This window comes from Caretta caretta, chromosome 2 (genome assembly GCF_965140235.1).
Source record: "Caretta caretta isolate rCarCar2 chromosome 2, rCarCar1.hap1, whole genome shotgun sequence".
Lineage (NCBI taxonomy): Eukaryota > Metazoa > Chordata > Testudines > Cheloniidae > Caretta > Caretta caretta.
Genome location: NC_134207.1, coordinates 235,269,972 through 235,283,995, shown reverse-complemented (window position 1 = coordinate 235,283,995; position 14,024 = coordinate 235,269,972). Strand labels below are relative to the sequence as shown.

At 42.5% G+C, this 14,024-nt stretch overlaps 1 protein-coding gene across 19 annotated transcripts in view; it reads right to left on the bottom strand.

Annotated features, from left to right (window-relative positions):
* The window catches only part of KIAA1217 (KIAA1217 ortholog), a 531,293-nt gene that overhangs the window by 46,645 nt on the left and 470,624 nt on the right, over window positions 1–14,024 (bottom strand). For all 19 annotated transcript variants that reach the window (XR_007354929.2, XR_007354928.2, XM_048837886.2 and 16 more), the window contains one exon: window positions 4,928–5,097. Coding sequence is in view for 17 of the 19 variants with exons in the window: in XM_048837886.2 (XP_048693843.2) it covers window positions 4,928–5,097 (170 nt within the window). In the remaining 2 variants the exon portion in view is untranslated. The remainder of the gene's footprint in view (window positions 1–4,927; window positions 5,098–14,024) is intronic.

The window sequence follows — 14,024 nt, the reverse complement described above, 5'->3', positions numbered from 1 at the left end:
GGAGTAGCACTGTATGTAAGGGAGCAGTATGACTGCTCAGAGCTCCGGTACGAAACTGTAGAAAAACCTGAGTGTCTCTGGATTAAGTTTAGAAGTGTGAGCAACAAGAGTGATGTAGTGGTGGGAGTCTGCTATAGACCACCGGACCAGGGGGATGAGGTGGATGAGGCTTTCTTCCGGCAACTCACAGAAGCTACTAGATCGCACGCCCTGGTTCTCATGGGCGACTTTAATCATCCTGATATCTGCTGGGAGAGCACTACAGCGGTGCATAGACAATCCAGGAAGTTTTTGGAAAATGTAGGGGACAATTTCCTGGTGCAAGTGCTGGAGGAGCCAACTGGGGAGGAGCTTTTCTTGACCTGCTGCTCACAAACCGGGAAGAATTAGTAGGGGAAGCAAAAGTGGATGGGAATCTGGGAGGCAGTGACCATGAGTTGGTCGAGTTCAGGATCCTGACACAGGGAAGAAAGGTAAGTAGCAGAATATGGACCCTGGACTTCAGGAAAGCAGACTTCGACTCCCTCAGGGAACTGATGGGTAGGATCCCCTGGGGGAATAACATGAGGGAGAAAGGAGTCTAGGAGAGCTGGCTGTATTTCAAGGAATCCCTATTGAGGTTACAGGGACAAACCATCCCGATGTGTTGAAAGAGTAGTAAATATGGCGGGAGACCAGATTGGCTTAATGGTGAAATCCTTGCGGATCTTAAACATAAAAAAGAAGCTTACAGGAAGTGGAAGATTGGACAGATGACCAGGGCAGAGTATAAAAATATTGCTCGGGCATGTAGGAACGAAATCAGGAGGGCCAAATCACACCTGGAGCTGCAGCTAACAAGAGATGTTAAGAGTAACAAGAAGGGTTTCTTCAGGTATGTTGGCAACAAGAAGAAAGCCAAGGAAAGTGTGGGCCCCTTAGTGAATGAGGGAGGCAACCTAGTGACAGAGGATGTGGAAAAAGCTAATGTACTCAATGCTTTCTTTGCCTCTGTCTTCACGAACAAGGTCAGCTCCCAGACTGCTGCGCTGGGCAACACAGCATGGGGAGGAGGTGGCCAGCCCTCTGTGGAGAAAGAGGTGGTTAGGGACTATTTAGAAAAGCTGGACGTGCACAAGTCCATGGGGCCGGATGCGTTGCATCCGAGAGTGCTAAAGGACTTGGCGGCTGTGATTGCAGAGCCATTGGCCATTATCTTTGAAAACTCGTGGCAAACGGGGGAAGTCCTGGATGACTGGAAAAAGGCTAATGTAGTGCCAATCTTTAAAAAAGGGAAGAAGGAGGATCCTGGGAACTATAGGCCAGTCAGCCTCACTTCAGTCCCCGGAAAAATCATGGATCAGGTCCTCAAGGAATCTATCCTGAAGCACTTACACGAGAGGAAAGTGATCAGAAACAGTCAGCATGGATTCACCAAGGGAAGGTCATGCCTGACTAATCTAATCGCCTTCTATGATGAGATTACTGGTTCTGTGGATGAAGGGAAAGCAGTGGATGTATTGTTTCTTGACTTTAGCAAAGCTTTCGACACGGTTTCCCACAGTATTCTTGTCAGCAAGTTAAAGAAATATGGGCTGGATGAATGCACTATAAGGTGGGCAGAAAGTTGGCTAGATTGTCGGGCTCAACGGGTAGTGATCAATGGCTCCATGTCTAGATGGCAGCCAGTATCAAGTGGAGTGCCCCAAGGGTCGGTCCTGGGGCCGGTTTTGTTCAATATCTTCATAAATGATCTGGAGGATGGTGTGGATTGCACTCTCAGCAAATTTGCGGATGATACTAAACTAGGATACAGTGGCAGGTAGGGATAGGATACAGAGGGACCTAGACAAACTGGAGGATTGGGCCAAAAGAAATCTGATGAAGTTCAACAAGGATAAGTGCAGGGTCCTGCACTTAGGACGGAAGAATCCAATGCACCGCTACAGACTAGGGACCGAATGGCTAGGCAGCAGTTCTGTGGAAAAGGACCTAGGGGTGACAGCGGACGAGAAGCTGGATATGAGTCAACAGTGTGCCCTTGTTGCCAAGAAGGCCAATGACATTTTGGGATGTATAAGTAGGGGCATAGCCAGCAGATCGAGGGACGTGATCGTTCCCCTCTATTCAACATTGGTGAGGCCTCATCTGGAGTACTGTGTCCAGTTTTGGGCCCCACACTACAAGAAGGATGTGGAGAAACTGGAGAGAGTCCAGTGAAGGGCAATAAAAATGATTAGGGGTCTGGAACACATGACTTATGAGGAGAGGCTGAGGGAACTGGGATTGTTTAGTCTGCGGAAGAGAAGAATGAGGGGGGATTTGATAGCTGCTTTCAACTACCTGAGAGGTGGTTCCAAAGAGGATGGTTCTAGACTATTCTCAGTGGTAGAAGATGACAGAACAAGGAGTAATGGTCTCAAGTTGCAGTGGGGGAGGTTTAGGTTGGATATTAGGAAAAACTTTTTCACTAGGGGGGTGGTGAAACACTGGAATGCGTTACCTAGGGAGGTGGTAGAATCTCCTTCCTTAGAAGTTTTTAAGGTCAGGCTTGACAAAGCCCTGGCTGGGATGATTTAATTGGGGATTGGTCCTGCTTTGAGCAGGGGGTTGGACTAGATGACCTCCTGAGGTCCCTTCCAACCCTGATATTCTATGATTCTACCACGCTGCCTATGTTCAGTATGGGGTTTGTAGACCCCATTACACAAGCCTTGTGTGAACTAATGGGTCTTTTTCATCTCCGATCTCTAGGATTCCATTATGTTAATTAATGGTACCTTGAAGACTAGATGCTGAGTTGATGGTGGTGTACCAATATTTTTAAAAAATTGGTACACCAAGTACTGCATCTGTCCCTGAGTCAACATGCCAATTTTTGTGCTTGTGAGATGGTAAGCTCTTGGGAGCAGGGACTGTCTTTTTGTTCTCTGTTTGTACAGTGCCTCGCACAATGGGATCCTGGTCATGACTGGGGCTCCTAGGTGCTCTGGTAATACAAATAAATGTTATTTTTTCTAATCCTTCAGAAGTATTTATTTTTATGTTGCTATGTGAAAGACTCAGAAACAACAGAAGAAATTGACTGACTGTACAACAGAAATAGTGAAACTGATAAAACACAAAGTGCTGTCAAATGTATGAACTAAACAAATTGGAGAAAAAGAGAAAAATACTTTTTTCCTTTGATGTCTTTTCAGGCAGAATTGTGATTTGTAAACAGAGGGTGCCTCTTTGCGTTAAACCTGTTAGCCCTGTTTAAAGAACATGAAGGAAAAAAACTGATGCATTGAGTGAACTTAGGACAGAGAATCTCTCATTATAGTAATTTTAAAATAGTCTGTGTGAACAACATAGAGTGCATCTCAAACACAGGGTCTCCCAGGATTGTTAATATGCCCAGTCGCTACTGGAGTGACCACCAAGAGAACTGCAGGTGCGCCATCACTGAAATAAATGGAGGGGGTAACTTGTCATAAGTGGCTGCGGACTCCTAGAAACCTTTCTCAGAGGCTGCCCTGGAAGGTACATAGTTGCTAGAATAATGCAAATTTACTTCCTGGGAGAGAGACTGTGAAGTGCAACACAAAGTCCAGGTGGGCATACCAAATAGGTTGATATCTGGATATAGGTGGGCAACACTACTAAAAAATATATTAAAATGCATTTGTATTCCAGGGATTTATTCAAGCCTAAATGAAAGAGTAAGTACATGGATATAGCAGCATCCACAAGATCACCTGCCTGATCCCATCTCCTCCTCTCCAGCAAGCGGAGCAAAGGATATATGACCACCTCTTCATTAACAGGCGCACTCTCTTTACTATTATTAATCGGACTCTCCTGTCCCCTCCTCAGCTAGTAGTAACCAGTACTACACTTCCCGTCTAGGTAAGAGGGCAAAAGGCAAAGCATACTATGTATTCTAATCTGTGCTAGTATCACTCTGTTCCATAATAATAAACCAGAATTGCAAAAGGCTTGAGGTCACTTTCAAGGCGGGGTGTCCTGCATGGCGGAATGTTAACTGGTTGTTCCTCTATCCAGATTGATTTACAAGAATAAATTTTACATTTCCTGTGATGAAGTATTTATCTAATATATATATGCCGCATTTGTCCTTCAATTTTCAGTTAGGCAAAGGACTGAAGAATTGTACAAATATTTCTACAGCGTTTGGGGTGAGCAATATGAATTTACATACTGTACAATGTGTGTGTATGTGTCATATAGCCTGCTAGGACTTCTGAACTGAAATCTGCAGTCATCAGTAACATTTGAGAATCTCCCATCGCCTCTGAAGTGCTGACACTGTGTAGGTCATGAAAGCATTGGTAAAATACAGATATACTATAACAGAAAGAGTCTTTTCAGCTCTGACTACATTATTCTTTTTCTTTTTGTCCTAGAGGAGGTTGCCTACTTCTTTTGGTCTCTGAAAATCAAAGGCCCTAAAAATTGCACAGCTCATTCACAGACCCAAAATTATTATTTGGCTTCCTCACATCTGAAGTGTTCATTCAGGAGGGTGAAAACTGCTAGATGATAAGATCTTTAGCAGGGCAGAGACTGTGTCTTCATACAAGTTTATGTATGGCACAATGGGGTCCTGATCTACCTGGAGACTTTTAACACTACTGTATTATAAATATTGAATTAATAACTAATAATAATAGGCAGGAAGTTATTTTTCTGGCTCTAACCAATACTATAAAGTGAGATACTTTTCTTCTGAAAGATGCATACGTTATAACAGTTTGTACCTGTGTCTTTTTGCCTTTTGCTTTTCCTTTTTCTCTATAGCTGTAGTACTTAAAACAACATTTACACAAGCAGCAAAAAAAAAGAAAAGGCACTGAAAGGCAAAAATGTCTTACACTCTAATCCACAGGAAAAGGCTTTCAAAAACAGGACATGTGCTCATGCAAATGAAGGGATGTGACCATACCTGTAGCTGCTTCATCTGACGCAGCTGCAGCCGAAGGTCAGACACATTGCATCTCATATCATGTAGGCTGACTTGCATTGCTGGGGAGCCAACGGGTGCAGGGTGATTGATGATGGTAGGTGAGTCAATAGTTGCTAATGAATTCTTTCCACCAGACACGTGAGCAGCTCCTGCAAGTAATGCCAGCAAAACTCTTTAGATTACGAAAAGTGAAGGTCCAGCTGCATTTTCCTCCCCACTGCGGGCACAGCAGATTCAGCTTGTATCTTAAATGGATGAAGATAGCTAATTGCAGACTTCAGTGCTCATTATCTGTCCAGTGGCTGTGATTTCCACAACCAATACACAACTTTGCAGTGAGATATCTGAGGGCCTAACTGTGTTGCCACTTCAGCCATGTCAGAGGATCTGGTTACCACATGGTTCCATTTTACAGTATGGATGGGAGATTAACTGTAACTGCAAGTCATGCTGACCACCCACTCGACCATTCCCTACCAAACAGAACTGTGCTGGATCTAGGTTTGGAGATAGCTATGCTCTAACTGGGCCCTCCCAACATGGCTAAAATTGTAGTGTAGGGTTAGGCAGGCTATTTGTTCAATTTAAGCCAGATAGTCCTTTTTTAAAAAAATATAATTTTGTCCTCTGTCTAGTACAAAAATAAAACTGGACATGGTTTTGTGTAGTATCATGAATGGACAGTGCCATTTTGAAGAGCTCGCTGCTCTGCGCTCCAGTATGACCACGTGAGGTTATGCTGCCAGGGATGAGGCAGCACAGTCTTCAAAATGGCATCCTTCATGCAGCGTGACCGTGCATGCAAGGTCATGCTGATGGGGGTGGGGGACCCATGCAATTCCTGGAAGTATCGGAGTATCTAGCATTCCGGAGATGTGGCAATGCCCACCCTATGTAGGGGCCATCTGAGACTGACTTGATCAGTACACATAAAGATCCTACACTACCTATTTGTTGACTGATTGGCATGGGAAAGAGATTTAACCAGGCACACAGGTGTGTGGAAAACAAGCACAGGAAAACATCCTAGTCGGCTACTCAATTACCAGTTACATGTTCCCAGCTAGCAACTCCACAGGCTTATTCTTAAAAAGTATAAAAAGAGTAACCACCATATTCCCAAACCAGAAATAAAATGATGGCACAACAGACACTATCCAACTGTATGCTGCCCCCACTAATCTGCCCATCCCCTCATCTTCGATTGCCATCTGTACACAGAACTGCATTTAAAACCAGCACTGGTTGTGCAGGACTCTACACATGATTTTTAAAACAATCACAAAAAGCTGTGAAACTATGTTCTTAACAAAACATTATTCCTTGATCAAGCCATCATAGTTAGGCCAGTTCTTTTTACGTGCATAGTAGTTTTCTTCATGTAATACAATCAAATCTGAAATCAGCAGCCAGTATCCACATTACATCTGCATTTTGACATTTCTCATTTTTAATTGTCGTCTTAGTGTGTTTTTCCCCCCGAAACAGGCAGACAGAGACTGTAAGCAGGACCTGCCTCATTTTTTGAATAACTCCACAGTATTATGTTGCCTTGCACACCCTGCTGGTCACAATGGCAAGTCAGTCCCTGGTGCACAGAGTAAGAGGACAGTATGTCTGCAGGGTTCCCTGTCTGTCATACATCTGTCACTCCCATTCCTCCTCACTCCAACCACCTCCTCCACTCTCAGGAAAAACGTACAGCCTGCATAAACTGAAAGCAACTTGTCAATGAAGATGGGAATCCTTCCTGTGCATAGTAGCTTAGGTCACTATTTGCTTCACCCATGCCCCGCTCTATGACAAGTTTAATGAAATCAAAGCTAAAGCTAGAATTGCAAGCTTTTCTTTGCTTGTTAAGGATAAATCCTCAGTGTAGAGAGGGACACTCTGCACACCACACCCACTGCATGAAAATGAATCCTGTGGACTTATATTTACACCCAGTCCACTAATCATTAGTTGGTTGAGTCAACTAGCAAAGCATACAAAGATAAAGCACAGCCTGCTGCAAACATGTTGTTCTTTTGGCAACAGGTGTATGTGCCTTATCATGTTATTTCCTCAAATCCTTCCCACATGGAAGATGTTTGAAAAAAAGGCAAACTGTCCATTTTCTGATGTGTGTCTTTGTTTCCATTTAAAAAGAGGCTGGGGGATTTGTAAAAATCGTCTTCACTGGTTTATTTAAGTATGTAAAATCAGGAAACAAAGGAGCAAGTCCTGTCCATAAAAGCATATGCATGATGGATTGCACCCACGCAGTACACTGCTGTACCATACCATCGACTTCCTGATACATGAAGAGACAAAAGGCTGTTCTAACCCACGGCTTGAAGCTGTAATGCTATACCTTACTTAAACACACTCCAGTTAGATCTTAAATAACTTAAACAACACCATCTTCATTTCATTGCTGAGCAAGCTATCACATATTTTTGCTACACTTCAGCATCATTCAATACTCGCTTACCTTCTAAGGAGCTCCTTTACAAAATGCAATGCTTGAGAAACAAGCAGCCTTTGTGTTTATTGCTATCCTGTGCACATTTCACACTGCAGTCTAATATACATCAATACTTATCTATGCATCTGCCAATATGTATGATGCAGCTTTCTTTGTAGGGACATCTCACTTTCTCCATCCCATATGCACCATTTTTTTTGCATTTTTTTAAAAGAAGAATATTAAATTCACAGACAATACAGACAGGATTCCCAAAAAGTTCTGAAAGCTGTTCTTTAACAGTTCAGATTCTTAGCTACAATTCTGGGCTTTTTATTTTTTTAAAAAGCCTACCCTTTTAATCCCTGCCCCAGGCAATAGCTCCCACAGTTCAATCACCAAACCAGTGATCAGACAGGCAGGCGTATGCCTCGTACCCATAAGCACTCACGAAAATCTGGCCCCTAACCAGTACATATACCTCCCACACTTGCCTGTCCTCCTTGTAACTAGAGCTGGATTGTGATCCACTTCCCGAAAAGACAAGTGCCCACCCCCTGCCCAACCTAATCTCCCTTCCTGCCACTCCCTCTCACAGGTAGGTCTTTTTCTTGTTCTCTGGTGTGCCACTCCAACCACTGCCATGAGCCTGCACTAGCCACCTGTTAGCCACGGTATCCATTCAGAGGTGAAAGTAAGCCGGTATGCCCTGGTACGGCGTACCAGTAAGAGCCGGTGTGCCGTACTGGGACCGGCTTTCCCAGATGGCAATTTAAAGCCCTGGGGTAGCAGCGGCGGGGCTCTGGCGGGGATTTAAAAGGGCTCGGGGCTCCGGCAGATGCTACCACAGTGGAGCCCCAGGCCCTTTAAAGCTCTGCCAGAGCCCAGAGCCCCGGGGTAACGGTGGCAGTCAGGAGGCCCCGGGGCTCCTCAGTGATTTAAAGGGCCCAGGGCTCCCAGCCACCACTACCGCAGCTGGAGCCCCGGGCCCTTTAAATCAAGATTTAAAGGGCCCGGGGATTTAAGGCCAAGCCTCTTCCGGTTCAGGCCAAGCCTCTTCCAGTTCAGGCCATGCCCCCTGCTCAGGACTCCGGCGCACCGGTAAGTCCTCTAACTTACTTTCACCCCTGTATCCATTGCTTTCTCAAGCACTACGGGGAAGCACTTGGAATATGAAATATTAGTATAGGGCAGGCTCTCAGCAAGCGTGCAAGTGCTCTGGTGATCAGTAGTTGGTTTCCACAGATTGGCATTTCATCAGAAAGGAAGAACAAGACAGCTGAGTGAGAAGATAGTTGGTATGGGGAGTGTAGTTCTCTCTCTTGGAAGCAGGCCTAGGCTATAGACTGGTGATTAGAAGGCCAGCTACGCAAGAGCGAAAAGACATTTAATACAAAATATACTTTGCACTTTTATAGTGTTTTGTATTGAAAACATCCAAGTATTTTACAAAAGTTAGTGAACAAAGCTGAACAGAAGCCCCATTTTTAAACAGAGGCACAGAGAGGTGAAGTATCTGTAACATGTTCAGGACCAGACAGGTAGTCTGTGGCTGGGCACGGAATAGGACCCAGACTTTCTAACTCACAGTCCTTTGCTATAGTCACAAGACCATCATTCTCCTTCCATTTTACTATCCTTCAGAACACCTTTATTTATCTATCCAGGCCGCTAAAGGAGGTTTGGGTTTGATCCAGGCTTGGCTGAAGAGAAAGATAAGGCCAAATACAAAGATTTTTTGAACTGGGTTGCCCATCCACTCGTTAAAAATAGCCCTCTTGTATTCAAATATCACTAGGGAATACAGTGTCACAATCATTTGAATCTCACAAATACTGGAATAGAGTCCACTAAACAAAATAAGAACATTCAAAGTTAAAGCTGCAACTTCACCACTAACAAGCTGTGGTTCCCAGATTTTGAAAGGTTCTCTAAAGAGCACATCGTCTTATGTGCCTTCTCTATCCTGGCCACTTGAAAAGAAAAATAGGGTGGAAAAGAGTGAGGGTTGGTGGGTGTTTGTTGGTGTGCGTATGTCTGGGAGAGATATAAATCAATAGACAGAATATTTCTAATATTCTAATTTCTCTTAGCTTTTGGGGGCTGAAGTAGTTTATAGGGACATAGTTATAGGATTCCCATTCACGTCAGTGGCAGTTGCATAACTAAATTTGTGGAAGATCACTGTTTTTTTAACCCTGTTGTGCAGTTTATTATTATTTCTGTGATGTGTGTAACAGAGTTCTGTGAAAAAAACAGAGTTGAGTCTAAAGGAAAAAAACATGATAAGCAAACTTTATGACCGTAAGTGTCTCATTTTATTTATTTAATATTTCAAGCTAAAGGACCCAAAATGTTGGCAAACTAAAAGGATACTGCTTTTTGGTTTTCATGAAATACCATATTCGAGATAACAATATTAAAGCACGGACAGGTACCTGTATATACAATTTAGAAGGTTTGAGTTTGTTTCCAATGAGCCTTTCCCATATTATTTCTGTCTGATCAAAGTCTCCTATCATCAGGATATGTGATGTACAATATAATGTTGTACTATATTTCTGAGTCACTTTTTATCTTCCACAGCTGTTTCTTTGTTAAGGATGGGAAGCAATTCCCATTTCTGCTTACCAGTGCTCTAGAAGGGATTGCTCAATCAATGTTTTTCTATAGCTCTGTTTTAAAGTGTTATTTGAAATTACTAAAGATGATGGCTATGTATGCTGTAGTTAAGTGAAAGTGTGTATTTTAAGAGACTATTGCCTAATGGCCATACCTAATCCATGTCAGGGATCGGTCAAAACCAAATGAGAGTCAACAAAACTGACTTTGGAGGGTGAAGGTATGTTAAAATTCAAATATGTTTGGAGAAAAATAAAGGCATTATTTAGCATACGCTGACAAGCTGAGCAGAGCTATAAAGGAAATAGGAGCTCGAATTATCCACATACCTTGGAACATGTAATGCCTTCAACACCGGCAGTCCTTGCTTTGTCAGACGAAAGATTATTGTACTATGTGAAGTTTTCATATATATAAACATAATTTATAACTCAGTAACTAAGCAGAGCTTTTTCTTGTAGAGTGTATTTTACATACCCTTTTATTTAAGGGGTGTCCCCCCCTTTATTACTACCCTATGCGAGTAAAATCTGGTTTTATTTAAGATAATAGGAGTTGGAACTTGGGCTTATGTAGCAACCCTCACTTGTGGGTGACATGCATAAACCTGACCTAGGGGGAACTTAGTGACTTAGTGACCTAGGGGGAACTTAGCTGCATGAATACAAGGTCTCAGCCATGGCATGAGTCATGATCTCCATCCCTAAACAGTGCTGCAAAAAAGGTTTGTGTGAGTTAGTAAAGGCACAGGGACAGCCAGAAGGCCTAAAAGGTACACAGTGCCATTACAACAAGTGAAATACAAAGATGGGTAGATTTCAAGTTTCCAGTTATTATAAATGCTTTTTTAATGTGCATGTGCTATAATATCAGAAACAGAAACCTTTCAAATTGTTCAAAATATAGGATATATCAGTCTAGTGGGAATGGGCACAGTATTGGCTGCCAGGAGAGATTCAGTCATAAGACTGGTTTATGTGGTCTTGGGAACATCTCCCTACATCAGTTTCACCATCAGGGAAAAGAGAATAAATAATACTTGCCATGGCTACCTAGTATGGGCATTGTGAAGGTTACTTAGTTATTGTTGTTACAGTGCTTTGTATTTGACAGGATCTATGTGACTGCAAAATATTATCTATTTTTATCATGTAATGACAATGAACTGGGGAAGATAATAGGAATGTTATTGAATATGATCCTATTGCAGTTCCTAGAAAGACAGATTATTTTTCTCCAAATTGCCTGAAAGTATTGAACAGCCATTTTTTCTTTACAAACTGTACTGTTTTTATACCAAAGAACACTGTCCTACCTATTTAGGGTGAGATCCTGACTTCAGTGGGGTTCCATGCAGTCTCAAGGGTTCAATTGGAGGGATCCAGTTCTAGTATCAGGCTCTTAAATTGTTCTCTGCTGCATATGTTCAATATTTTTTAGTTCTGGTCTGTTTCTCTATTGGCCATGTTCAATCTGAGGTCACACTGCTATTCTAGGGAAACGGAATTCTTGGAGCTGAATTAACATCACCACTGGAATGGCTGGTGAGTGGTACAATAGATTTGCTAATAAACTGCAAGGTTGGCAACCTGTATTTCATGCCAGACCAGAGTCCTCTTAGTTGGAACAGTTGCTAGCAATTACAGAACTGCTTCTGCTTGCATTCAATCCACTGCAATAGACACACACAGGCCCAGAAAGAGACAAATTAACAAATGCTGCTGAAGACTGCCAGAGCAACTGACACTTCTGCAAATAATTTAAAGAACTGTAGTTGCATGGGTGCTTATGTTAGCTGGCATGTTCTTTTGTAATATCCTTATCCCGCCCCTCAAAATTGCCCAGAACTGTGACTCTAAATATGACCTAATCCTGACATATGCTGAGGAACCTCAAACTTTATTGGTTTCATAGTAACTGATGACTATCCAACACATTGTAGGAGGATGCCAATAGTTAGTAACAGATCAATGTGGCTTAATAAGAGAAAATGCTATCTTGCTGACTGCTATGTTTCTTAGCATCATTATATCTACAGCATCTTATTGCCAAACTACCCTTACAGAAAAATCCTACAGAATTTAATAGAGATGAAATCTATAGGTTTCTTTAGAAATGTAATAGGGGTCTGTAGCGAGTGACTAAAAATCTACAGAATTTAATTTAGAATTACACCTTGTCTGTAGGGCTGGTTTGTTTGCTTTAAATACCACCAATACAATTCTACATCAGGGCTAGAATTATCTATTTAATTCTACAGGAATGTTTAAACATCCTACAGAAAGGTTGTAATTCTCTACTAAATTATATAGGACATTTCCACAATGGATAAAAACCATTTTTTCTCTTACTAGTTGACAATTTGGATAGGTAAAAAGGTATTCAATAATATTTTAAACCATCTCAATATGCATAAATAGAGTTTTAGTAACAATGCAAGCAACGAGAGCCTGGTCTGCTCTGGAGCTGAATGTGGGATCATAGAGTCTCCTCACTGATTCTACTGGCTGCTGCACCTCTCTCTGCAGGAGCTGGTCTGCACACTCAAGCCCACATCACTGCATTGGTTACATTTGGGTCACATTTTCAAGTTCCTTTCCAACCATAAGGGACAGAAGCAATTTTTAAAAATAATGTAACCAAGATGCTAATACCCTCATATGACTCAGAGGTATAGTCATAGGCAAGTTCCTATGTCTTAAACCTGCCTTGCCTATAGCTGTATCTAAACTCTGCAGAGGGAGGGCCCAGCAGAGCACATGCGATCATATTCTTAATATCTGCACAGTCTGCTGTGAGCGCTATGGGATTTTGGTACCTCACATAGGAAGAGCTTGTCTTGGGTGGAGTTTGTGAGGATACCACTATTTTTTTCCCCTGTCATAAATATAAAGGGAAGGGTAAACCCCTTTGAAATCCCTCCTGGCCAGGGGAAAGCTCCTCTCACCTGTAAAGGGATAAGAAACTAAAGGTAACCTCGCTGGCACCTGACCAAAATGACCAATGAGGAGACAAGATACTTTCAAAAGCTGGGAGGAGGGAGAGAAACAAAGGGTCTGTGTGTCTGTCTATATGCTGGTCTTTGTCGTGGATAGACCAGGAATGGAGTCTTAGAACTTTTAGTAAGTAATCTAGCTAGATATGTGTTAGATTATGATTTCTTTAAATGGCTGAGAAAAGAATTGTGCTGAATAGAATAACTATTTCTGTCTGTGTATCTTTTTTGTAACTTAAGGTTTTGCCTAGAGGGGTTCTCTATGTTTTTTGAATCTAATTACCCTGTAAGATATCTACCATCCTGATTTTACAGGGGGGATTTCTTCATTTCTATTTACTTCTATTTTTATTAAAAGTCTTCTTGTAAGAAACTGAATGCTTTTTTATTGTTCTCAGATCCAAGGGTTTGGGTCTGTGGTCACCTGTGCAAATTGGTGAGGCTTTTTTTATCCAACATTTCCCAGGAAAGGGGGGGTGCAAGTGTTGGGAGGATTGTTCATTGTTCTTAAGATCCAAGGGTCTGGGTCTGTAGTCACCTAGGCAAATTGGTGAGGCTTTTTACCAAACCTTGTCCAGGAAGTGGGGTGCAAGGTTTTGGGAAGTATTTTGGGGGGAAGGACGCGTCCAAACAGCTCTTCCCCAGTAACCAGTATTAGTTTGGTGGTGGTAGCGGCCAGTCCAAGGACAACGGGTGGAATATTTTGTACCTTGGGGAAGTTTTGACCTAAGCTGGTAAAGATAAGCTTAGGAGGTTTTTCATGCAGGTCCCCACATCTGTACCCTAGAGTTCAGAGTGGGGGAGGAACCTTGACATCCCCCAATACAAGTCCGGATTGGGAATATGCATTATAGGAGATATGCATATGCAGTGAAATTCACCCCTTTTCTGAGAACCAGCACAAGGGCTATGCCTTACCTAAACCTTGTGCTGGCTCCCTGCACAGGTGTGCATATACTGTCCCTTTCTAGTAACCACTGGTAACAAGGAACTGATTGGTTCTCATATCCTTT